Below are 24,265 nucleotides of genomic sequence, written 5' to 3' on the forward strand. Positions count from 1 at the left end.
AACTTCTTCCTCGTACTTCACTTCTCACGTTCCTTTTCTCGTACTCTTCTCTCTTGTTTTTACCATCTTCTTTAATCTAGTCCCACCCGTTGCGCGACATTGCCGACGTCCGGGAGCGACACGCACACGCCACCGCGAACCCCTCCATCCCTGACCTGTGACCCAACTCAAGTCAGACCCCGTCGGCGCTCTACCTTTCAAGACATTGTTGGATTACTAGGACCGGCCTCCTAATCACACAAGATGCGTCTCTTCGGCGGAAAGAACAACAAGATCAAGGTCGACCCTCCCAAGATCAGGATCGAAAAGGTTGTCGTCGACCGACCTGCCCAGAAACCTAAGCTCAAACCCACTTCCGCACTCAGCGGCTCAGCATCGCGCTCCTCCTCCGCTCACCGTCCCTCGCCGAAACCACTGGCACGACAGGCTAGTCACTCGCCGTACCCCTCATCTTCCGACGAGAAGCGACTCGAGCGTAAGCGCAAGGCACCGTCCGTCACCCGTCGATCACCGGCTAGCGACCGTATCGAGTTCGACAAAGACAGTGACGGCGAAGACGACGGATGGATGACTCTTGATACCAAGAGACAACGCAAAGGCACGGAAGATGGCAGCTTTGTTGACCCTAACCGCAAACTGAGAAGCGTAAGAGCCTTTGAGGATCGGATGGACAGTCGAAGCTTCATTCATGCCGTGGATGTGGCTTCGCTTGAACACAAGTGCGTGCCTGTGATGGGCGCCCAGAAGGAGGATGTGGCTATCCGACTACAATATCCCAGCTTGCAACCTCGAGAGAAGTAAGTCTCCCCGGCAACCCCGAACTTGAAAAACTAATGCTGACATGATTACAGGTATGAGCTAGTATGGGGAAAAGACAAGATCGATGCCGTCGAAGCCAGCATCAAGGTGGTTCGCCATGTAGCCGAAACATACCTCACCGAAGAGGAAGCAGAGCCTTTCACAAATCCCAATGGTGGTATCATTCGAAGACTGGAAAAGGCCTCCAACCGGAACATCCAGGATTTGATGGGTTTCAAGGCAGCTCTGCGTGAATACAACGAAAAGCTTCGTGCTCTAGTTGAGGACGGTGTAATTGCCAAGAACCTCGATAAAATGCATGAGCTCCCCCAACACCTTGTGGCTTTCATTCTTGATCAGATTTATGACCGAACAGTGGCTCTCAAGGTGGAACTTCTTTCGAAGTATGAGAACGGTACCGACTATGTCTATGGCGAGCTCCTCCACCCCTTCATTTCTAAGATTTTGGTAGAGCAGACACGAATGACCTCTGGTCAGGTCTTCGTTGATCTAGGCTCAGGTGTTGGCAATGTGGTTTTGCAAGCGGCTCTCGAGATTGGTTGTGAGAGTTGGGGTTGCGAGATGATGGAGAATGCGTGCAATCTTGCTGAGGAGCAAAAGAAGGAGTTTGATGCCCGATGCATGCTCTGGGGAGTTCGACCAGGCAAGGTTCACCTGGAACGAGGCGATTTCCGCAAGAATTTGCCCATCCATGAGGCCCTCAAGCGTGCAGATGTTGTGCTTGTGAACAACAAGGCCTTCACCTCGCAGCTGAACGATGACTTGGTCCGTATGTTCCTGGATCTCAAATCGGGCTGTAAGATTGTGTCGCTCAAATCGTTTGTTGCGGAAAAGAGCAACAACCACAACATCAACGACGTTGGCAGCACCATCCTGGAGGTGGAAGAGTGCACATACCCTGAGGGTTATGTGAGTTGGACTAATGCAGGAGGATCGTACTTCATTTCGACGCGTAAGTAGACTATAGAGCTTCATAAGCACTCAGTGGCAGAGATTATGGTGTTGGAGAAATAGGGATAGGGCAGACGGTTACATCAGCGTGGGGTATAAGGGTATGTTCGGACTTACAGGATACTCCATATAGTATTTGTTTTTTTCGTGATATCGTGGCTCGTGTCTTGGATTGACCTCCTTTGTTTTGCGTTATGGATCGTCGACTATCGTCCCTTTTTGAAGATGGGTTCGTTGGCGAGGTTCATAGCGTCTGCTTCTTGTGCCATCCTCTTCATCCACCTGTCCACCAGTTCTTTGTTCTCCTTCTTCACCTTATCTCTTTCCTTCTCGGCCATAGACATTTGTAGATTCAGCGCAATCATCTCATCTTGCACTTGCTGGTGTCGCCGTAAGCAACAGTGGTGGTGAATTGTAGCATTTGGGCCATACGTACCTCAATAAACTTGCGCTTTTCCCTCAACTCGTATTCCCGATCCTTTAGTCTGGTGGTAAGACTATTTCTATCGGCCGTGAGTTCGCGGATCGATTTCGTATCTGCCTTGTACTTTGCCCGTAGCTGCATTAACTCTTCCTCGCTCGCGCGCAATCGCTTTTCGGCGACGCCCTTTGATCGAAGGGCTTCGGCGAGATCTTGTTTTAGTTGCGCTACAACAGGATCGTTTGTCGAGGGTTCGGTGGGTTGTGCAGTTGATGTCCCGCTATTTGCGACCAGCGCTTCCAGTCCATTCTTCTCAGCCTCCAGAGCAGATATGCGATCTGCCATCTGCGAGCCTTGGAATCATTGTCAGTTTGATGAACCTTTCGTATCCTCGCATGATACTGTCGCATGCTGGAGGAGGGGTTATGTGGGGGTGCTTTTACGAACAAGTCTGAACAAGCTCCATGTTGACGGGATTACTGAGCTCCGCATCCTTGATGGATGAGAGATACTGGTCACGCCAGTTTGGCATTGTGAGTGGGTATGATGTTTGTTTTGGAGGACAGATGATGAGGTTTTGATGTAGATGAGTTTGAGTTGAGCAAAAGTGACGAGAGAATGAGTTGAGTTGAGAGGGTGGCTTGCATGCACTTGCACCGCTCATTCTTTCCCGCCATGTGAGATGATGCAACCGCCGAAAGGAACTTAAAATTAGCGGGACAAGGAGCTAGCTACCCGACCGCTAATTCCAGCCGGAGAATAGCCGTACGCCTGGCAACCTCCACTTACCTGAGCTACCTAGACTACGGTATGATGCAGCACCTAAGCTCCCTGCTCTCATTCATACTGTACAGGTAGGTGCCTAGCTGACGAATAACATTCAGCTTCAGGCGCGTCTCATTCTCAACAAATTCAAAAGATCGGGTTACAATATGAGATAACGCGAGATGGACACGCTTCACGCGAGAGCCGATTGGGAGAGTGTCGGGGACAGATGGTTCCGCAAGACACAGCAGTATACAGCAGTGTTTGACCAAGATCTCGACTTGGATAATTATATCGTTGTTGGAGCTCCATATGCGGGAGCACTAGGTGAGTTCTGAGCCACATAAGCTTAAGATCATTAAATCATGAGTTTTCAATATTCTCATGATGAACTTAGTTTTGGATGTAATTGTGACTGACCACATCCTCAGCACTATGGCGCGACGATACAAAGCTTCTAGCTTATCAACCAGGAAGGTCGGCAAAACCAGCAATTGACATTTACAGTCTTGCCGGTAAGAAACTCCGAAGTATTCTCTGGGATAATGGCACCATTAAAGGCCTTGGATGGTCTGAAGATGAGACTCTACTCGTTGTTACCACTGACGGTACGGTCCGCTGTTATGATCTGCAAGGAGACTTTACACAATTCTCCCTCGGCCATGGTGCTGATAACTATAGCGTCGAGTCATGTCGGTAGGTGCTTCTCAGTGATATAGTCTACTTCCGTGACTGACGAGAGGCAGCTTCTACGACCACGGCATGGTAGCACTACTTGGAAACAACTCACTCGTAACAGTTTCATCATATACTGAGCCCCGACCCAAGGCTCTTGCTAAGATACCAGAAAGCGAGATCCACGCTTGGTCAATCATTTCACCAAATCACACGTTATCTAGGTCTGTCGAGGTGCTATTAAGCGTCGATAAGACGGTATACGTTGTCGATGCCACTGATTGCGAAGACCGTTTCCTCGATATCGGGCCTTTCAGCCATATTAGTGTCTCCCCAGATGGACGCTATGTCAATCTTTACGCTGTAAATGGGAAAGCTCATGTCATATCAAGTGACTTTCAAGAACGGCTATTCGAACATGACTCTGACTCTCAGACACCTCCTCTTTATGTTGAATGGTGCGGGACCGATGCCCTCATTGCCTGGGAGGACGAGGTGCATATTATCGGACCTGGCGACTCTTCATCTTCATATATCTACGACAGCACACGAGTACACGTTATTTCTGGTATGCGCGCTATCACTGTTTGATATCAGATGCTGACATTGTATAGAACATGACGGCGCTCGTCTAATTACAAACGACTTTTGCGAGTTTCTTGAAAGAGTGCCACGGGACACCCTCGAAGTCTTTGGCCAATCTTCAGATTCATCACCTGCTTCGATTTTGCTTGACGCCGTAGGCCAACTGGAGCTTGAGTCTCCAAAAGCCGATGATTACATCCAACTAATACGGCCTAATCTTACCGGGGCTGTGGACACTTGTGTCAATGCAGCTGGGCGCGAGTTTGATACCCACTGGCAGAAGCGCTTACTCAAAGCAGCCTCATTTGGCAAATCTGTACTCGATATATACAACAGCGACGACTTTGTTGACATGTGCGAGACTCTACGTGTACTCAACGCTGTACGATACTACGAAGTTGGTATGCCGCTATCTTTTGAGCAGTATCACCGCTTGACACCGGAGAGCCTCATTCGACGATTGCTCAACCGACACGAGTATCTCCTTGCCCTGAAGATTGCAGATTATCTGAAGCTACCTACAGATCGAATCTATGTACACTGGGCGTCTAGCAAGGTCCGTGTAGGAGGCGAGGATGACGATACCATCTGCCGGTTGATTGTGGAGAGACTGTCTGGCAAGCCTGGAATTTCCTTTGAGGAGATCGCTCGTGCAGCATACCAAGAAGGAAGGGGCCGACTTGCTACAGAACTTCTTAACCATGAGCCTCGTGGTGGTAGACAGGTTCCACTCCTCTTGAGTATGGAGGAGGACGAGCTTGCTCTCGATAAAGCTGTCGAGAGTGGTGACACGGATTTAATACTATCAGTTTTGTTGCAGCTCAAGAAGAAGTTGCCCCTTGCCGCTTTCTTCAGGGTCATCAACGCACGACCGACAGCAACAGCACTGGTGGAAGCTTTGGCCATGGAAGAGGGTGACAATACGCTGCTAAAGGATCTGTATTACCAGGATGACCGACGCGAAGATGGCGCCAACGTTTTTATCCGCGAATCACTAAAACAACCTGATGTTCGAACATCGTCTGATAAATTGGCTCTGGCGGCAAAGCTGTTAGCTGATTCGAAGGAGTCTACGTTCGAGGTTCATGCGTTGAAGGAGGCTACAACACTTCTGCGCATGCAGGAAGCTTTCGACCGGGATCTGACAGACACCTTTACCGGCCTGAGCGTCAATGAAACCATGTTTAAGCTTATTCGACTGGGCTACCACGGACGGGCTAAAAAGATTCAGAGCGAGTTCAAAGTCCCCGAGAAAGTGGCGTGGTGGATTCGGTATGTGGACCTTGTCTCCAACAAGCCCTGGCTTTGGGATGACAACGTTGGACAACGACTAACTTGTTCCTGCAGATTACGAGCACTAGTTGCGAAGCGAGACTGGAACGAGATCGAGGAGATCTCCAAGACAAGGAGAAGCCCCATTGGCTGGGAGGTGAGTTACAAAATGGGAACTCTGTGGAGTGAGATCTGAGACTGACAATCGTAGCCCTTCTTCAACCTCACCCTTCAAGCAGGTAACCCACGTTTAGCATCTGTATTTGTACCCAAATGCACATCATTAGAAGCCGGAGAGACGATCACCATGTATGAGAAATGTGGGATGCGGGTGAAGGCCGCGCAAGAAGCTGTGAGACTCAAGGACAGTGAGTCTTGGGAGAGGCTCTTGGAGGCTGCAGGAAAGGGGTCACAAGAAGGAAGAGAGATCGAACGGTTGGGTCAATCCGTATTCAAGAAGTAGAGTAAGCTCTGCTATAATTTCACAGAGGCACATATAACTCGTTTCACCGTACTTTCATAGCAAGAATATTCACAGACATGAAGCAGCCATGATGATCGATATGACGCTCGTAAGTTACACAATGATACGATCGGAACCGCGTTTAACGCCATGCAGGTATGAACCAAGCCATCCACTGCAGTGGCTGTATAGTTAATGGACATGAAAAACTGATGAATGCTTTTTACGATTGTGTATTGAGACATGAGAATTGGCCCCTCAATACAGCTCCGCACTTAGCAGCTGGAATGTGGAAGTCTGCAGTTGTTTCGGAAGATATCAAGGTTATTCGCGTGATGTTCCCCAGGGTCTCGTGATGTGCCCAGGTGCAAGTCATGTTTCTGTTGGTGTCTCATGATCCGCGATAACTGTTTGGCGCTCTAACGTTAGTCGACATTAAGCGGAACTAGCGGACATCCATAGAGAATAGAGGGTTTCGCGTGTGAGCTTAAGATAACGTTATGCTTGATCGGGATCTACCGAAACCGTTCCACGGTGAGCAAAGCAGATGATGCCTGGTGGTGGCATGACAGCTGAGGACCCTGTATCGTACTGTACGGTACTGTAGGTTGAGAAGAGGGAGGGTAGGATGATGATATCATGGGTTACATTCTGGCTCCGATGTGGGGATGACCTCGGCATGTACAGAGCCAACTGTAAGGTAATTAATAGCTGGGGAATTGTTAGTAACACGGACTCGGAGACTTTATGTCAATGAATTTCATTATCGTGATACTTCAGAGGAACTTCAATCCATCGGTTCAACGTTACCCCCTTTTTGCCTCCCGAGTATTTTTGTTTGCTTGCTTGCATCGTAAACTGAAGCCCTGTTCCTTTCTGGGCTATGGCGCAAGGTCTCGAAGAGTCTGGTGGTGGCGGTATCAGAAACACCAGCACCAAAAGCCCGAGGTGCAACTCAACTTGGATTTAAGCCTCAGGCCGAAGGAACTTTGAGAAACGGTTGAGTGACTCTGTTTTTTCAGAAGCATGTGAGGCGTTTTGGCTGAGACTAGATGGGCATCGAGCGGATATGAGAGATTGGGTAGCGGTTGGGAGATGTTAATTGTGGAAAATGGCCTTTTTTTTAAGCTGGGGATATCTTGTTCAGGAAAGATGAAAGATGGAGAATGTATGTCATGATGGATCTTTGACTGCGGAGCTACCTAGGGACATGGGCGCATGAAATGATATTGCATTGTTTAAGGGTCTTTTACCAGTGACTTCTCTTACCGATGTTTGATGACGAACAATATGTCGTGTAACTGAAGGATTACCACTGATAGTGTCAGCAAGGACTGACTGACTGAGGTCGTAAAGTATTTGGCCACCTCCAAAAAAGGATCCGCGCTCCGTTTCCGATACTGGACCCTGTTCTACGTACTATATTTTGCCAAGACACCTTTTTCCAAGAGTCAGTGAAGCTGAGATGTTCTGGAGCGGCCACCCCGAATCACGTTTTGACTGGCAGGCAGATTTGATCACTTGGCTGCGTGCATGATGTTGCCTGCTTTTCTACTTAGGGCAATGCTGATTGATATCGCCATGAACCAATTCGCTATTCGTAGATGATCCTTGTAATTGCCTGTTCTTGATGGGCCACTAGTGCAATCTTTACTGAGACTAACATGAGTCCTACTGGAGGACTGCCAGTATGGAGAGAATCAAGTTTCAATGGTCAATGTTGTTGACTTAGCTACCAAGAACTTTACTGATGATGAAAGAACCATGAAATCAACCTTGCAGCTTATTATTCTTTGTTTACAATTACGTCTGCCAAAACTGTTCGTTCCTTGGCTAGGTAGTCTATCTCTGGATCTCACTCTCTGCTCGGGCGTTCTCGCTAGGGGACCCATATCCTGATCGATCCCCTCTCTTATTCTGGAGGAGTCCCCCCCCCCTTTCACTCACTAGAACGAATCAAGCTCAATGCCCCCTGTCAGCTCCAGAACATGACACCCCCCTGTCTTGATCCCCGGTTCTCCAGGCATGGTGAAAGAAAATACAGCATGTTCTGTCACTCATTTACTGGTCTTCTTTTCTTGCACCCGCTGAATGGGCTCTGGACGAAATACTGTACCGCCGCCACTGTTGTTTTTCTAATCCATCGTATCGCCAAGCCAAGCCCGTAAATCAACTCACCAACCTCCAACTTTTGGTTCCCTCTTCTTTTTTCTTTCTCTCTACCTCGTGCTTCCTCAACTGTTTTTGGTCTTGTTTATTTGCTTTTCCGTCATTGCCATCAGATCTTGCGTCGGAATAAATCCTCCCTCCTCCTAAGACTACCTCCCTGCCTCTAACGGAATAACGAACCATCGACCCCAAGTCTAGAACTGATCTGCAAGGCGGAACTGAACCGTACGGTACGGCAGGAGAAGGCAATTCAACTTCAGCAATTCACATCAACGACCACAGTAGACGAAACGATAAACCTGAGTGATATCGCCCGCTACATATACACACGCTATCATAAGACCCTGTTTCTCTTACAAACGCTCTCGTCATACCGAATACGCTCTTATTCCAGTCTGCAACGCCAAAGCCAGCGTCTGTCTCAGTACAGGTTTCAGTCACATCACCGTCTGCAGCAAACACAACAAGAAACAAGACAAGACTCAATTCAAAGCAAAGCAAGAGTTAGACTGGAAATTAAGCTTCGTCTTTCTGCAGTGCAATTCTCTTTCTTGCCTGACCTGATAGTGTCCAAGTCCAGATTGCGCCGCATTCTACTGCTTCTCCCTTTCTCGGTTGGATCCGTCTGGCTTTGATTTAGAGTTGATCTGACCTACTCAAATACCTACCAGCGCCTGGCATTTGTCTTTTGCATTTGCTTCTGTTCCAGTTCCTCCTGTCTTTCTTGTCACTCTGCTTGAAAGCTATACCCTTGCAGGCACCCACCTAATACAGGGCCCTGCTCTCTCTTACATACATCCAGTTACATATTTGTTTTCCTTTTTTAAAAATCCCTCCTTCGGGTGCCTGATTTCCCTCTCCAAACATGTTTACTCAACCAGTGGTTTCCACGCCCACGGGCCCGCCACAGTCGTCGTCGACATCCACCTCAAGACCGAGTCGTCTCCGAGGTTTGAGTTACTTGCGCAACTATACACAAAATCACTTATTGTCTCGCGACAACCACCATAACAGCTCCAGCACTGGATCAGCAGGCGGCACAGGCACAGGCACAGCAAGCGCACGAAGCACGTCCCCTAATCGACACGGCTCTAGCCTCACGCGATCCCTCAGCCATTCGCCTACCACGAGTGGACCATCCACTGGAGCCCAGAACACCAACCACTTGACACTCGTCAGTTCGACACCCGATCCCGTGAGGAATTTGACATCGGCGACCACCACAACATCGATACCTGCACTACCTCCTACTTCTATTCCTGCTTCCGCTTCCGCTTCTGCTACCACTGACGTTGCTGCCCATTCTACTGAATCGCCAAGGGCTTCCTCACAGCATTCTGCCGACATCAACGACCCCGCTACCACTGCAACAGAATCATCAATGACTGCTGATACTCAAGCCTCCGCTGCCGCTGGCGCAGTCGAACTGAACCAAGACCAGCCTACCATGACGAGAACGCGATCAGCCACCACTGGCGAAGGGGGCTCGTCGACTCCCGAAACTGCCCCATCAATTCGCTTTTCAGCTTACTACGACCCGCGCTCTACACGCCCGTCCCTGACATTCCCTCCTATCTCCAGAACTCTGCCCACGGGATCTGAGAAGATTCGTGTTGGTCGTTATTCGGAACGCGATAGCCACTCCATGTCAAACATGCCTGGTAACCAGCCATCAGCTGCACCCGTGGGTTTCAAGAGCAAGGTCGTTAGCCGTCGCCACTGCGAATTCTGGTACGAGGATGGAAAGTGGTACATCAAGGACGTTAAAAGCTCTTCTGGTACATTCTTGAACCATATTCGTTTAAGCCCACCTTCTCAGGAGAGCAAAGCCTTCCCTGTCAACGATGGAGATATCGTTCAACTGGGAATTGACTTTAAAGGTGGAGAAGAGATGATCTTCCGCTGTGTCAAGATGCGACTAGAGTTGAACCGTGGTTGGCAGAACAAGCTTAACACGTTCAAGTATGTTTTGATTTGACTCTTGAAAATATTCGAATACTGACTTTTTGATTAGCATGGCTGCGCACAAGAGGTTGCAGACGATGGCTTCTAGTGGAGCAGCTGGCACTAACTCCCAAGATTGCTCCATCTGCTTGAGCTCTATTGCTGTAAGCCTCCCCTGTAGCCTTATTCTCCGCTCACTTTACTGACGATTATGTAGCCTTGCCAATCTTTATTCGTAGCACCCTGCTCTCACACATGGCATTTCAAGTGTGTAAGATCACTGCTTAACTCTCCGCAATACCCCATTTTCATCTGTCCCAATTGTCGCGCTGGTGCCGACTTAGAAGCCGATGTCGATGAACTGGCCGAAGAATGGCAGCAGCTTAAGAACGAAGCCGAGGCAGAAGCATCAACTCCAGCTCAAGCCGACACTGAGCCAGAAACAGATCCAGCACCTGCTGCTGCCAACTCTGGAGCTTCGACACCGGAGCGATCGCACACAGCCGACATCGATCACATGGACGTTACCGTCAACATCACACCAGAAACACCTCAGCGAAATGAAGTTAACCATGCTATATCCGAGCCTTTACCTATTAGAAATGCGGCCTCGGCTCCACGAAGAACTGGTCAGCTGGGAGATAGTCGAACACCGTCACCTCCAGGCGGCACTGAAGGACCGATCACCCCACGAAATAATGTTGGACCTTGGGTTTTCGATGGCAGTGCCGGCCGTACAGTGAGCGCCACAGAAGGCGAAATGACAAGTATAGATGCCGCAGCACAGCCAGATACGAGCGAAAACGACATCACGGCTCGATGATGACTTCACTTAAATGCCCGGTTCAAAATACTGCATATATACAGACCACTTGACCGTCCAGCGACACTTGGGAATCATTACACATATATGGCGTTCTGTTGGTTTGTCCTGGTTTTCATGGCAGCAAAGGCGTTCAAGGAGTTCTAAACACAACCATCTGCCGAAGAATACAGAGTAGGTTTGATTGGGCTAGTGCGGCTCAGCGTTGTCCTGGTTTATTCTTCTAAGAGATGTATGAGGGAGATTTAGACAAGAGAGTGGACGTTTTATATGGCATAGGATGCAAATGGCCAAATATGGGCACATGAGCAGGAGTTAATGGAATAGACTTTTTCTCACATCATTCCATTTGAGATGCTAAAGATGCCGTGAAGCTTCGCATGATCATATGCTGTATTCATAAAGGCGTTCGTATAACGCCACTACATACGTAGGTAATTCAACCTGCTGTGCTACCTCCAACTTCTACACTATCCTTGAAAACTGGTAATTATTAACTTATATCCTATCATCATTTTGGGAAAGCTTTCAGTCTTCTCGTTGTTCTCGCCTCTTAATATAAAAAATGGCATTATGTCATCACCGTTGTTCCCGGCACCGAGATGATCCGGCCTAATCGCCGAGTGCGGGCGGCCTGTCCGGGATTGTGCTAAATTTCGACGGGCTTTAGTCGCAAACTCATTCGCCAGCGCCAATAATTCAACCAAGCATTTCTTTGCCCTTTGCATTTTGCTAGAATAGAATCGAGATTTGTTTTTTCTCTTATTCTTACTAGCAGGCGCATCATAATAATGCTTCGTCCATTTACTCAGTGCCTGCCAACAAGGGCCCGGGCGTCATGCTCCCGGGTCTTAGGACAGGCTTCCAAGCTTTCGCTGGCGCGGAGATCTATGGCTACCGTCCATGTAAAGGGAATTGAGAAGGTACTTTGAACAATATTTATGATGAGAAACCTTTGCTAATGTGGAGTAGGATCCTACAGAACTAGACCGAGTCACAACACTGCCCAATGGCCTACGAGTTGCATCAGAAGCCCTCCCCGGATCCTTCGCCGGCGTAGGTGTTTATATCGAAGGCGGTTCTCGATTCGAAAACGACTCTCTCCGCGGTGTATCTCATATCATGGACCGTCTCGCTTTCAAGTCGACATCGAAGCGCTCCGCAGACGACATGCTCGAGCAGGTCGAGGCTCTAGGTGGAAATATTCAATGTGCCTCTTCGAGAGAGAGCATGATGTATCAAGCCGCTACCTTCAACAACGCTGTTCCCCCGACAATCGAACTCCTCGCCGAAACGATTCGTGATCCTCGAATTACGGAGGAGGAAGTAGCAGAGCAGATCGAGACCGCGCGATATGAAATTCGAGAGATTTGGAGCAAGCCTGAACTTATCTTGCCTGAGCTGGTGCACACTGCTGCGTTCAAGGATAACACGCTCGGAAACCCACTGTTGTGCCCGGAGGAGAGATTAGGTGTTATTGACAGAAATACTGTTTTGGCGTACCGAGATCTCTTCTACCGACCTGAGAGAATGGTTGTGGCTTATGCCGGAGTCGAGCATGGAGAAGCCGTCCGATTAACAGAAAAGTTCTTCGGTGACATGAAGAAGGGTAGCGAGCAGGCTCCGGAAATTACTGGCTCTGAGACAAGCGAGAGTGAACTATCAGATAGCGAAGCCAGCTCATCTTCAGCCTCTTCATTACCACAGTCATCCTCAGGTCTCCTCTCACGATTCTTCAAGCACACCCCCTCCGCTTCTCAAAATCTTCAAAATCTCCCCTCTCAAAACGACATCACAAAGCCCTCTAAATACACCGGTGGCTTCCTCTCGCTCCCCGCTCAACCACCTAATCTGAGCGGTCTCCCCACCTTTACACATATTCACCTCGCTTTCGAGGGTCTACCTGTGGCTTCGGATGATATCTATGCCCTCGCTACGCTTCAGACTCTTCTTGGTGGTGGCGGATCTTTCTCTGCTGGTGGACCCGGCAAGGGCATGTACTCTCGTCTGTACACCAATGTCCTGAATCAGCATGGCTGGGTTGAGTCATGCATGGCATTCAACCACTCCTACACTGATTCTGGTCTTTTCGGTATTTCGGCAAGCTGTCTTCCTGGCCGTACCGCCAACATGCTCGACGTTATGTGCCAGGAGCTCCGTGCTCTGACCCTAACAACAGGTTTCTCACGCCTACAAGAGACCGAGGTTGCTCGTGCGAAGAACCAGCTGCGATCCAGTCTCCTAATGAACTTGGAAAGCCGTATGGTTGAGCTTGAAGACCTCGGCCGTTCTATTCAGGTCCATGGCCGCAAGATCCCCGTCAAGGACATGTGCCGCCGCATCGAGAACCTCACAGTGGATGACCTTCGCCGTGTGGCTAAGATGGTTGTCGGCGGCCAGGTGAAGAACCCAGGCGGTGGAAGCGGTGCCCCTACCGTGGTGCTACAGGAGGCTCAGGCATATGGCGTGAGCAGCCACTCAATGAGCTGGGATCAAATCCAAGATCGTATCGACAGCTGGAAGCTTGGCAGCACATAGATGCAGCGTATGATTATTCCAAGAGGCGATACATGGGATGCATGTCGTTAGTCACCTGCAAGAGATCCTCAAATGATGACATGGGTGTATAATAGAGGGGGCTTGTCTTGTATGTATAGGGCTTAACGGGCATCGGGATGGTTGTAGCATTATCCGGAGCATAGAAGTGATAATCTGGAAGATATGTATTATATGAGCCCACGCGATTACTCTACTAGACTCAAAATTCAATGTATACCACTAGATAAATGCAGACAAATCTGATGAATCTATAGAATTGGTGTTCTAGAATTTATTATTTAAAAAATATAGTGTTGGCAGATAACTCCTGACTGTATCGTCTTCCCATTCTGGGTATGTATTCGTGCCATCTTCGTAATACGCCAGGATTCCCGTTGTTCGCCGCCCAGAATTTCTATCAAACAATATCATATTTTGCACAAATCCCATCAAAGTTTGGATCGGACTGCCTCAAGGCGATACTTGACATCCTTAAGAGCTTTGTTGGTAGGTTTCCAGTCGTCAAATTGCCTAAGCAATTCATCCGCCTCGTTGCTCAACTCGGTACGTACGAAATTCTCTTCTAGTAGTCCGCGCATGATCCACGGTAGGACATACGGGTTTTGAGACGTCAGAGGACCGCCGCGTGGTGAGATTGTGCAGGGTGGTGGTGATGGGCCAGCAGGTGCTGTCTCAAGTGCGTGGGCGATAGCAAGATCGTATACTGCATCATCGTAATAAAGGCGAGAATGGCCAGCGCCGGAGTAGAGAGATCCAGCGAGAGGCACAGACAGTTCGCGAATCAAGCCATGGTCAGAAACACCAAGATTGCGAAGCTTAAGAGCAAAGCCCACCAAGTGAGCAATGAAGTCAGGGGCATGGACACGCCCGTCGATGAAGACAGCCCGGTAAATGTAAGGGTGGTTGGCTGGCGAGTATATAGCAGACTATTGATATTAGCTGACCTTATCTGACACCATTCAAAGCTTAAATAAACTTACCTCCATTGGCACAACTTGGTCATCAATGCTGCCAATGAACGTGATGCGAGTCCCGTAGTCCACTACCCGCTTGAGAGCTTTTTCGAAACGCTTCGAGTTGTCACTCTCTGGGTTTCCAAACTCCCATAACTCAGCTGCAGACCCCATTAACAGGCCAGACTTGTAGTCGGGGAATGGCCCCAGAGCCACTCCAGCCATGGCACAGACGCCAACTTTTGCGTGAGTGATAATGCCAAGGTCAATAAGTTTCTCGAGTAACATGATGCTCACAGGAACGCCCTGTGAGTGACAAGCAATCAGAATAAAGTCAGCGCTCCGAATGTGGTCAATCCAGTTGAGCATAAGATTCCATAAATTGTCGACCCGGTCTCTGATTTTCCCTTCTCCTTCTAAGGCGACCTTTTCAATCTCGCAGTCACCACATCCATGAGACTCGGTCCATCTTCGTATCGCCTCAGCACCAAGAGCTGCGAAACGAAGAGATGTGCCTGTTGGCTGGCCAATCATGGGACGTAGGTAAGTCGCGGGGAACAGGCCATGAACGCCAATAGCAATGGCCTTTCGAATCTTGGGGGGATTGTCCACTCGAAAAACATGGTTTGGGGGGGCTTGTTGTGTGCGAAGAAGAAATTGCGTTAACTGCTTCAAGATGGATGGGTTCTCCTTCATGTGGTAGGTACTGGAGAAAGATGGCAGAAGAAGATTTGTAGAAGTTTTCGATGATGTCTCTGATTCAGCAATGGAAGGGCTAGAGGAAGCGGCCTTGACTGCCGCTCTGTCGATATCTTGTGTTGCAGGTGTTGTACTGGTAGGGGTTGAAGTGCCAGATACAGAAGGTGATGGAGGGTCCAAATCCATTGACTGTGGCCTACCGCGCTTGTTTTTCTTCATCCATCCTGACTTCACCGTCGCCTGAGCTTCTTTCGGCTTTACATCACCCTTTGAGCGGTCCTTGGTTGGCGATACGTCGCATTCTGCCATAGGTCGAGGATGAGCCTCTGACCCTTCACCCATGATTGCCAATTCTCCTGACTCCAGCATAGGTGTACTATCCTTTGACTTGGGTGATTCCTTAGACCAAAACACCCAAGTTGAACCGGCCTTGGGAGGTGGCTCATGCTGATGTGGAGGTGGTGCATCCGTCATGGTGACAGCCTCAGAGGGTGCATCGGTACTTTGTTGTGGTTGAGTATCCTGCTTATCTTCCGGAGCTTTGACAGGCTCAGCCGCTGGATACCAATAGCTGAACCAAGATGTTGACTGTGAGGCCTTTGTGCTTTTAGATGATACGACTTGATCTGAAGATGCCGTTTGAGCGGGTGGAGTGACGGGCCTTGGTTCGTCCACTTCCTTGGTGGCCTCGGCTTCAGCTGTTGGTGTATTATTTAGATCAGTCGCTGGAGCTGTCTGCGTCTCCGTGAAAGGCGTTTTCGACCACCATCCAAGCCACCCGGATGATGTTGCTGGACGTTGAGGGTCCGTTTGCGGCACGGGTGCTTCAGTTCGAGTATCGGTTTGGCCTTGATTATCATCGGGCTTCGACTCGGGTGCCTTAGGTGGCGTCGCTTCTGCAATGGCTATATCTTTTGATGACTCTCGAGTCTCCATGACCTTGGACGACTCCCGGGATGGCTCGGGATCTGGTTTTTTCTGAGTCTGCGATTCGGTTTGCGCGCTTTCGTCTGTCATAGTAACATCGGACTTCGTCTCGGAAACCTTTGGCATCGTCTTAATCGTACCGGCCGTACTTCGAATACTGGCGTTATCCCTCGCTTCGTATCGACTTAGATCTGATGTTTTATTTAACTTAACGGACCCTCCAAAAATGTTTTCCTTTGCGACCGATGTAGATGCCGAGGCTTTGGAGGGTCGTTGCCAGGAACCGTACCAGCTTTTCGTTTTCCGGACCTAGATGTATTGTTAGATATGGTGGAATGAATAAGAAAAGGGATCACGATAGGTAAACCGACGTCTTTGCTCTTGTGCTGCGCAGTGGAGTCCGGATCACCCATGATTTGCTGTGTTGATGGCGCTTTTGCGTTGTTGTTATGATCCGCCTCTACTGCAGGTGATGCCTTTGATGCCTGTGATTGTGACGTAGGGGCCTCTGTTGTTGAGTTGCTGACCAGGGTCTGAGAGTCGTTGTTCACGGCTGATTCGGCCGGGTTAGGGCGTGCCTTTTTCCGTGGCAGCATTATGTATCAAATACCGTGTGGGTATGCCATGAAATATTTGAATTACGGCAAGTGTGTCTATATGTTTTGTTGTTGTTGTATCAAAGTGCTAATTTCATAATTCCGTCATGTGTTGATTCAGATACCCGCGCCTAGACCCAACAGCTACAGTTCTGGACGGCCGCTGGGCCCCCGCCATAAAGGGTAACTGCAGGGAAGTGGGCCCGCCTAGACAGCCCCATTATTTGTTATCGATAAGAAAAAGATTTCAGTCCATCCAGCTTCGACAGAGAAAAAGAAAGAGTGTGAGAAAGTACAGTTGGTGATGCGCCAACGTCTTTCACAATGAGCAACCTCAAACGAAAAGACGCCCCCGGCGGCAATCCGCCTGCCAAATCGGCGAAGAATACAAAAGAAGCCAGACCTACCAAAAAAGAAAGTGTCGGCAAAGATGCGAAGCCCGCTCCCAAGAAGAGTGCTGAGACAGCCGAGAAGGCTCCTGTTGTGTCGCTCTTGAAGGAAGAGGAGCCAATGTTTCCTCGAGGCGGTGCCAGTATCCTCACTCCTCTCGAGCAAAAGAAGATTCAGCTCGAGGCCAAGGCTGATGCTATGCGCGACGAAGAATTCAACACTGGCAACAAGGTCCAAAAGAAGAAGAAGCGGAAGACTGCTCTAAAGGGTGACAAGAAGTCAGACAAGAAGACTGGAGAGGAGGAACAAGCAGTCAGAATTGAGAGTCTGAGCTTCAAGGTAAGTTTAAATTCTTGTGTTCATTTGCGTCGCCTAACTGACAGTGATGTAGAATTTGGTCAAAGGCTCTCTTGTTCTTGGACAGGTCACACGAATCAACAACCTCGATCTTGAAGTCGCATTACCAAACAACCTCACCGGACACATTTCAATCGTCGCCATTTCACAACAATTGACAGATCGTCTCGAGAATGAGACTGCAGAGAAGGACGACGACGAGGACGACGAGGCAGAGGATGATGAGGGTATCGACCTCAAGTCTATCTTCGCTGTCGGTCAATACTTGAGAGCGTACGTGGTATCTACTGCCGAGGAGTCCACTGCCGGAAAGAGCAAGCGACGCATTGAATTGTCCCTGCGACCCAACGAGGCCAACACGGGCCTGGAGAAGGATGATGTTGTTCCCAACACTACAGTTATGGCGTCCATTGTCAGCGTCGAGGACCGTGGTTTTGTGATGGATACCGGTATTGAGAACCTCGGTGCTTTCCTTTCCAAAAGTGAGGTTGATAAGAACATTGACGAGCAAAGATTGCAGCCAGGCGCTGTTTTCTTGTGCCAGGTCACCAGCAAAGGTGCCAATGGTAAGATCGCACAGCTCTCGCTTCAGCAGAAGAAGATTGGCAACCCCAAGAGTGTCCCCGCCGATGCCACTACCATCAACACCTTCCTTCCTGGTACCATGGCAGATGTTCTTATCTCCAATACCGATCGACGAGGTCTCTCTGGAAAGATCATGGGTCGCCTAGACGTGACTGCAGATATCATTCAATCTGGGGCTGGTCCTGCTGGTGTGAGCTTGGATACAGCCTACAAGATTGGCTCAAGGGTCAAGGCCCGAGTTATCTGCAACTTCCCTGGTGCCAGAGAGCCCAAGCTTGGAATCTCTCTTCTTCCCCATATCACCGCTCTCGAGAAGAAGCGACCCACCAAGTCAACCGACTCCAAGAAGAACCCAACTCAGGTTCTCCCCATTTCCTCTCTTGTTGAGACATGCACAGTCCGTCATGTTGAGCCTGATATTGGTCTGTTCGTCGATATTGGCATCCCTGGCTTGAGTGGCTTTGTCCACATTTCTCGGGTTAAGGATGGCAAGGTGGAAGCACTTTACGAAGCAAGCGGCCCTTACAAGGTTGGCTCAGAGCACAAGGGTCGTGTTGTTGGCTACAATGAAATGGATGGCCTTTTCCAAATATCGTTTGAGAAGTCCGTGCTTGAGCAGCAATATCTCAGACTCGAAGATGTTCCCATTGGTGCTGTTGTAACATGCAATATTGAGAAGGTCCTTATTGATGAGAAGGGTGTCAGCGGCCTCGTCGTCAAGGTTGCTGAGGGAATCACTGGTTTCGTTCCCGAACAGCATTTTTCCGATGTTAAATTGCAACACCCTGAGAAGAAGTTCCGACAGGGCATGAAGGTCAAGGCTCGAGTTCTCTCAACCAACCTATCCAAGAAGCAGATGCGCCTTACCTTGAAGAAGACTCTCGTCAACTCGGAAGCTCCAGTTATCAAGGCTTACGAAGAGGCCAGTGTTGGTATGCAAATTCCTGGTACCATAATCAAGATCCAGTCTTCTGGCGCTATCATCCAATTCTTTGGAGCTGTCCAAGGATTCCTGCCAATCTCAGAGATGAGTGAAGCCTATATCAAGGATCCTAAGGAGCATTTCCGAACTGGCCAGGTTGTCAGCGTACATGTCCTCGATGTCGAGCCTGAGTCTAAGAGACTCGTCGTGTCTTGCAAGGACCCTTCTGCTTTTGGCCTGGATAAGCAGAATGCTCTCAAGAAGCTCCAGCTCGGCGACATTGTCTCTGCCAAGGTCACACAAAAGACTGAAGATCAGGTTTTCGTTGAGTTGGCCGACGCTCAGCTCAAGGCTATCCTCCCTGTTGGACACCTCACCGACAAGTCAGCATCCAAGAACCAATATGCTCTCAAACGTATCGCTGTTGGCCAGACCCTTTCCGACTTGGTGATCATCGAGAAGAATGAGAACCGACGTGCTGTCATTCTTAGTCACAAGCCCAGCCTTGTCAGTGCTGGAAAGGACAAGTCTTTGATTACCAGCTTTGAGGATGCTAGGGAAGGCAAGATTGTTGCTGGGTTTGTCAGGAACATTACCGTTACAGCCGTGTTCGTTCAGTTTGGCGGGGGCGTGAACGCCCTTCTTCCCAAGGCTCGTCTTGCTGCAGACATTCAGGAGCTTCCTGACTTTGGCATGCACAAGCACCAGTCAATTGAGGTCAAGATTGTCTCCGTTATTCCCGATCACAAGCGTATCGTGGTGGCCCCCGCTGACTTCGACGAGTCTGCCGAGTCGGATAAGAAGGGCAAGGCCAGCGATAAGCCTGCTGCTTCAGATAATATTGAGTTTGGAACTGTGACTAAAGCTAAGATTACATCCATCAAGGATACACAACTCAATGTTCAGCTCGTCGACAGCAAGGTTCAGGGCCGAATTGATGTCTCTCAAATTTTCGACAAGTGGGAGGATATCCCCGATCCCAAGGACCCTCTGGACAAGTACCACAAGAAGCAGACCGTCTCTGTGCGCGTGATGGGAGTCCACAGCGCCAAAGACCACCGGTTTTTACCATTCTCTCACCGATCTCTCCACTCTGTGATCGAACTTACTGCAAAGCCTAGCGACCTCGAGGCCAAGACTCTGGAGCCCCTTTCTCTCGAGAACCTCAAGGTCGGTGACACCTATGTCGCTTTCGTCAACAACTCCAGCCCCCAACATCTCTGGGTCAACCTTTCTCCTTCAGTCCGTGGTAGAATCTCTGCCATGGAAGCCTCAGATGACCTTTCTCAACTCAACGACCTCGAGGCAAACTTCCCTGTGGGCTCAGCCTTGAAGGTGAGAGTAACTGGCGTCGATGCTCGCAACAAGCGCCTGGACCTCTCTGCTCGCTCTTCCAGCTCTTCTGAGACTGTTACTTGGAGTGCTCTCAAGCAAAACATGGTTCTTCCTGGACGAGTCACAAAGGTCAACGAGCGCCAGGTCCTCGTCAAGCTAAGCGAGCTTGTTTCAGGGCCCGTTTACCTCCCTGACATGGTCGATGACTTTGACAATGTCAACACTCTGAAGCAAAAGAAGGGCGACATTGTTCGCGTTTCTATCGTGGAACTTGACGCAAGCAACAAGAGACTTCGACTGTCAACTCGTCCTTCTCGTATTATGAGCTCTACACTCCCGGTAAAGGATAAAGAGATCAGCGATGTTTCTCAATTGGATGCTGGTGATATTGTCCGAGGCTTTGTCAAGAATGTCTCAGACAAGGGACTTTTCGTTCTGCTTGGTGGGCAGGTCACTGCTCTGGTTAAGATTTCCAACTTGTCGGATCGTTATCTGAAGGAGTGGAAGGATCATTTCCAAATTGACCAGCTTGTCAAGGGCCGAGTCATTGCTGTTGACAAACAGACTCGCCACGTGGAGTTGAGCTTGAAGTCTTCTGTCGTTGACGAGGACTACACCCCTCCCATTACCTACAACGATATCAAGGAAGGTCAGGTTGTGACCGGAAAGGTGCGAAAGGTTGAGGAGTTTGGTGCTTTCATCCTGATCGACAACTCCGATAATGTCAGTGGTCTCTGCCATCGCAGTCAGATGGCCGAGAACCCTGTCAAGGACGCCACCAAGCTCTACAAGGAGGGCGATGCTGTCAAGGCTCGTGTTCTGGAAGTTGACATCAACAAGCGACGAGTCACCTTCGGACTTAAGCCTTCACTTTTCGAGAATGCTGATACTGATATGGATGACTCTGATGCCGGCGTTGAGCTCGACGATGACGATAGTGATGACGATGTGGACATGGATGATGCTGGTGCGCTCCTCAAGATCCTAGGTACAGATAATGCGGGAGACTCAGACGGGGATGAAGATGACGAAGACGACGAGGATGAAGACGAGGATGATGAGGAGGATGATGAAGAGGACGATGAGGAAGAGGACGATGATGAGGATGTGGAAATGGAAGATCAACCAGCCAAGAAGAAGTCCAAGGGTCTCGGAGCAGGAAAGAAGTCTGAGTGGTCTGCCGACCCCTTCGATGAGCCAGAGTCAGAGTCAGAGGAGCAATCAAAGGATAATGAGAAGACAAAGAAGAAGAGGCGGAACAGGGACGAGATCCAGGTCGATCGAACTGCTGAGCTGGATGCCAATGGCCCCCAGACCTCTAGCGATTACGAGCGATTACTGCTTGGACAGCCCGACTCGTCAGAGCTATGGATTGCCTACATGGCTTTCCAAATGCAAGTCTCCGAGCTTTCCAAGGCCCGTGAGGTTGCTGAACGAGCAATCAAGTCTATCAACATCCGTGAAGAGACCGAGAAGCTCAACGTTTGGGTTGCTTACCTCAACTTGGAGGTTGCCTACGGAACTAAGCAGACAGTGGAGGAGGTCTTCAAGCGGGCTTGTCAATACAACGACGCGCAAGAGGTCCATGAGCGACTGGCCAGTATCTACATCCAGTCTGAGAAGCTCAAGGTAAGCTACTCCATAATGCATCGCACAAGTCATCACGCGCTAACTACATAACAGGATGCCGACGCTTTGTTCGAAACAATGGTCAAGAAGTTCGGTGCCAAGTCTCCCAATGTCTGGCTCAACTATGCCCATTTCTTGCACGCCACCCGCAACGATCCTGACCGAGCTCGTGCTCTTCTACCCCGAGCCACTCAGCAACTCGGCGATCGTCACAGTCAGACCCTCGTGAGCCGCTTCGCCGCGCTAGAATTCCGATCTCCCAATGGCGAGCCCGAACGTGGTCGTACAATGTTTGCGACTCTCCTGGCTGCCTACCCGAAGAAGGGTGACCTCTGGAGTCAGCTTCTCGATCTCGAGATTGGCCTCTCTGACGCCGACCCCACTGCTATCCGTGACGTTTTCGACAGACGGACACGGGTTAAGGGCTTGAAGCCCAAGATGGCTGAGAAGTGGTTCAGACGCTGGGCTGACTGGGAGGAGAAGCTAGACCCCAAGGGCAAGGACAAGGTGATGGCTAAGGCGCAGGAGTGGGCTGTTGCTTTTAAGGCGAAGAAGGAGGCTGATGCTGCGGCTGCGGCTGAGGACGAAGAGATGGAGGAATAGAATACTCGCTCGTCTTTGTTTCAATAATTTGGGTACCATAGTATACTCCTGGCAGTCAAAAGTTAGTATTAACGATAGAATCATTTTCAGCACATATTGTCATCAACGATATGTTCCACGTAAAGAAGGTTCCAAGTGATAGAATCGATGTAATGTTACCTTGCGATATCACGAACAAACATCAGTCAAGCATTAACACGAGGTGATCTTCATGATTCGGGTATCGGCAAGTTATTGGTTGGGGGAATGACGAAGCTATATACTATGTACGGAGTACAGTATGTTTATTTATATATGTGCCGGCGGTATAGCAGCTCTTACCAATAACCTTGTATAAATGTCCAGGATTATATATAAAAAGTGGTACTTTGGTCCTTGTTTCGCCAGTAATTCCCCCTTGGAATATGCACCGGCACTTATACCCGCACTCTGCTCTGGGCATAAACAGATAGTGCGTCATCGTGAGCTGACATAGCGCAAGATGGAAGCGGTAACTAGATTGGCTTATAGAAGCCTCGATCAACTCATAATCACTAATTCTTGTTGAACACTCACTATTTCTCCACGTACAGCCCCCATTGAGCGGAGAATTAGCATGCACACCGTCGATCAGGCTCGTATCGACCTGTGCTAACCTCAAGTTTCAGATACAGTGCAGCAACGTTGCCTTGAAATTCAACGGTCAACGCCTCTTCCGTCAAAGAAGATTCTGGCGTAGCCACAGAGAATACATCAGCGGTTTTAGTGACAAGCGGTCAGATCGGCCCCCCGACAGATCCGGGGAAGTATCCAACTTGTTGAATTGCCGAGCTGAAGACCACATTTTGACTTTGGAGTTGGTAGTGATCGGCATTGGGAATTGGGGCGAGCTATGACGGATGCCATGCCATGAGCTGTAAATAGATCTTGGCCGTGGATATGCAGGGTTTTTGTTGTTTGTATCCATTCACATTGGACATGCATGAATAATATGATATTAGAGTTGAGAGCTGTTATATAAAGCATCACCGACTCTTCAGCTGAATCCTAATCCTTCCTGTTCTTCTATACTCAGCTCAACTCCATCCTAGAACCAACTATCTATACTCCCTAAACAACTTCACAACCGTCAACATGCGTTTCTCTACCGCCGCCGCTTCCACCGCTCTCCTCGCTCTCGCTGAGGCCCGCATCACCGGTATCAAAGTCCCCAAGGAGATCGCAGTCGGTGAGCCCTTCGAAGCCATCATCGTTCGTGAGAACTACATCCAGAGCGTCTTCGACTCCTCCATCGTCTTTGGCTATGCTCCTGAGTCTCAATACCCCGGCACTATCGGCCAAGTCGCCGACTCCTTCGCCCTCGGAAAGAGTATGTTCCCTAATCCTACCCCCCCTCTTCTCTTGAACTGGTTGCTAATACAACAAACAGAGGAGTCTAACAAGGTTGAGCCTCTGAAGAAGAAGCTCACTATCCCTGAGGGCGCCCCCAAGGGCAAGGGTCTCGTCACCGCTGCTCTGCTCAGCATCTACGGTGCTTCTGGAAGCCCTACCATCAGCGAGTACAATGTCACCGTCACTTTTGGCGACAAGACTAGCAAGGAGTATGCTAGCTCATCATGAGTTGTTAGAGTTTGATTACCTATCTATGTCAGGGGATGAAACCTTGACGTGGTGGTGTTGAATATGGAGACTGGATAGGGATCGTCTTGTGTAGACAAGTCAAATTTCACTGGTCTGCACATGAACCGTTTGTATCTTCTTAGCACATTTTGCATATTAGAACATAGACGTCACTTATGAAAATACTTGAGTACATGAATCTTGATGCCTTATCCTATATCATC

General features: G+C 49.4%; 7 protein-coding genes across 7 annotated transcripts; 6 read left to right on the forward strand and 1 right to left on the reverse strand.

Moving 5' to 3' along the window:
* Nucleotides 1–243: 243 nt before the first annotated feature.
* BKA55DRAFT_515637 (histone methylation protein DOT1-domain-containing protein) lies at nucleotides 244–1,833 on the forward strand (the record flags this gene model as incomplete). Its single annotated transcript, XM_046188024.1, has 3 exons — nucleotides 244–797; nucleotides 852–1,771; nucleotides 1,805–1,833. 3 exons carry the CDS (start codon nucleotides 244–246, stop codon nucleotides 1,831–1,833), a joined length of 1,503 nt encoding a protein of 500 aa, XP_046047468.1.
* A 143-nt stretch (nucleotides 1,834–1,976) lies between these two features.
* BKA55DRAFT_692054 (autophagy-related protein 16) lies at nucleotides 1,977–2,723 on the reverse strand (the record flags this gene model as incomplete). Its single annotated transcript, XM_046199718.1, has 3 exons — nucleotides 1,977–2,150; nucleotides 2,207–2,544; nucleotides 2,639–2,723. The coding sequence occupies 3 exons, from the start codon at nucleotides 2,721–2,723 to the stop codon at nucleotides 1,977–1,979; spliced, it is 597 nt and encodes a 198-aa protein (XP_046047469.1).
* Nucleotides 2,724–3,138: 415 nt separating this feature from the next.
* BKA55DRAFT_692055 (Vps16, N-terminal region-domain-containing protein) lies at nucleotides 3,139–5,951 on the forward strand (the record flags this gene model as incomplete). The annotated part of the gene is made up of 6 exons (XM_046199719.1): nucleotides 3,139–3,283; nucleotides 3,388–3,652; nucleotides 3,703–4,199; nucleotides 4,246–5,488; nucleotides 5,564–5,645; nucleotides 5,700–5,951. 6 exons carry the CDS (start codon nucleotides 3,139–3,141, stop codon nucleotides 5,949–5,951), a joined length of 2,484 nt encoding a protein of 827 aa, XP_046047470.1.
* A 3,034-nt stretch (nucleotides 5,952–8,985) lies between these two features.
* BKA55DRAFT_692056 (uncharacterized protein) lies at nucleotides 8,986–10,887 on the forward strand (the record flags this gene model as incomplete). Its single annotated transcript, XM_046199720.1, has 3 exons — nucleotides 8,986–10,082; nucleotides 10,135–10,228; nucleotides 10,282–10,887. 3 exons carry the CDS (start codon nucleotides 8,986–8,988, stop codon nucleotides 10,885–10,887), a joined length of 1,797 nt encoding a protein of 598 aa, XP_046047471.1.
* A 690-nt stretch (nucleotides 10,888–11,577) lies between these two features.
* Nucleotides 11,578–13,685, forward strand: BKA55DRAFT_647127 (peptidase M16 inactive domain-containing protein). The gene is made up of 2 exons (XM_046197223.1): nucleotides 11,578–11,810; nucleotides 11,860–13,685. The coding sequence occupies exons 1-2, from the start codon at nucleotides 11,679–11,681 to the stop codon at nucleotides 13,423–13,425; spliced, it is 1,698 nt and encodes a 565-aa protein (XP_046047472.1). The 5' UTR covers nucleotides 11,578–11,678; the 3' UTR covers nucleotides 13,426–13,685.
* Nucleotides 13,686–16,945: 3,260 nt separating this feature from the next.
* On the forward strand, nucleotides 16,946–22,442 carry BKA55DRAFT_515987 (uncharacterized protein; the record flags this gene model as incomplete). The annotated part of the gene is made up of 3 exons (XM_046188052.1): nucleotides 16,946–17,350; nucleotides 17,403–21,839; nucleotides 21,894–22,442. The coding sequence occupies 3 exons, from the start codon at nucleotides 16,946–16,948 to the stop codon at nucleotides 22,440–22,442; spliced, it is 5,391 nt and encodes a 1,796-aa protein (XP_046047473.1).
* A 794-nt stretch (nucleotides 22,443–23,236) lies between these two features.
* BKA55DRAFT_80087 (uncharacterized protein) lies at nucleotides 23,237–24,232 on the forward strand. The gene is made up of 2 exons (XM_046201631.1): nucleotides 23,237–23,790; nucleotides 23,851–24,232. The coding sequence occupies exons 1-2, from the start codon at nucleotides 23,556–23,558 to the stop codon at nucleotides 24,039–24,041; spliced, it is 426 nt and encodes a 141-aa protein (XP_046047474.1). The 5' UTR covers nucleotides 23,237–23,555; the 3' UTR covers nucleotides 24,042–24,232.
* The last annotated feature ends 33 nt before the right edge of the window (nucleotides 24,233–24,265 follow it).

Source organism: Fusarium redolens (genome assembly GCF_020744475.1).
Source record: "Fusarium redolens strain MPI-CAGE-AT-0023 chromosome Unknown BKA55scaffold_11, whole genome shotgun sequence".
NCBI lineage: Eukaryota > Fungi > Ascomycota > Sordariomycetes > Hypocreales > Nectriaceae > Fusarium > Fusarium redolens.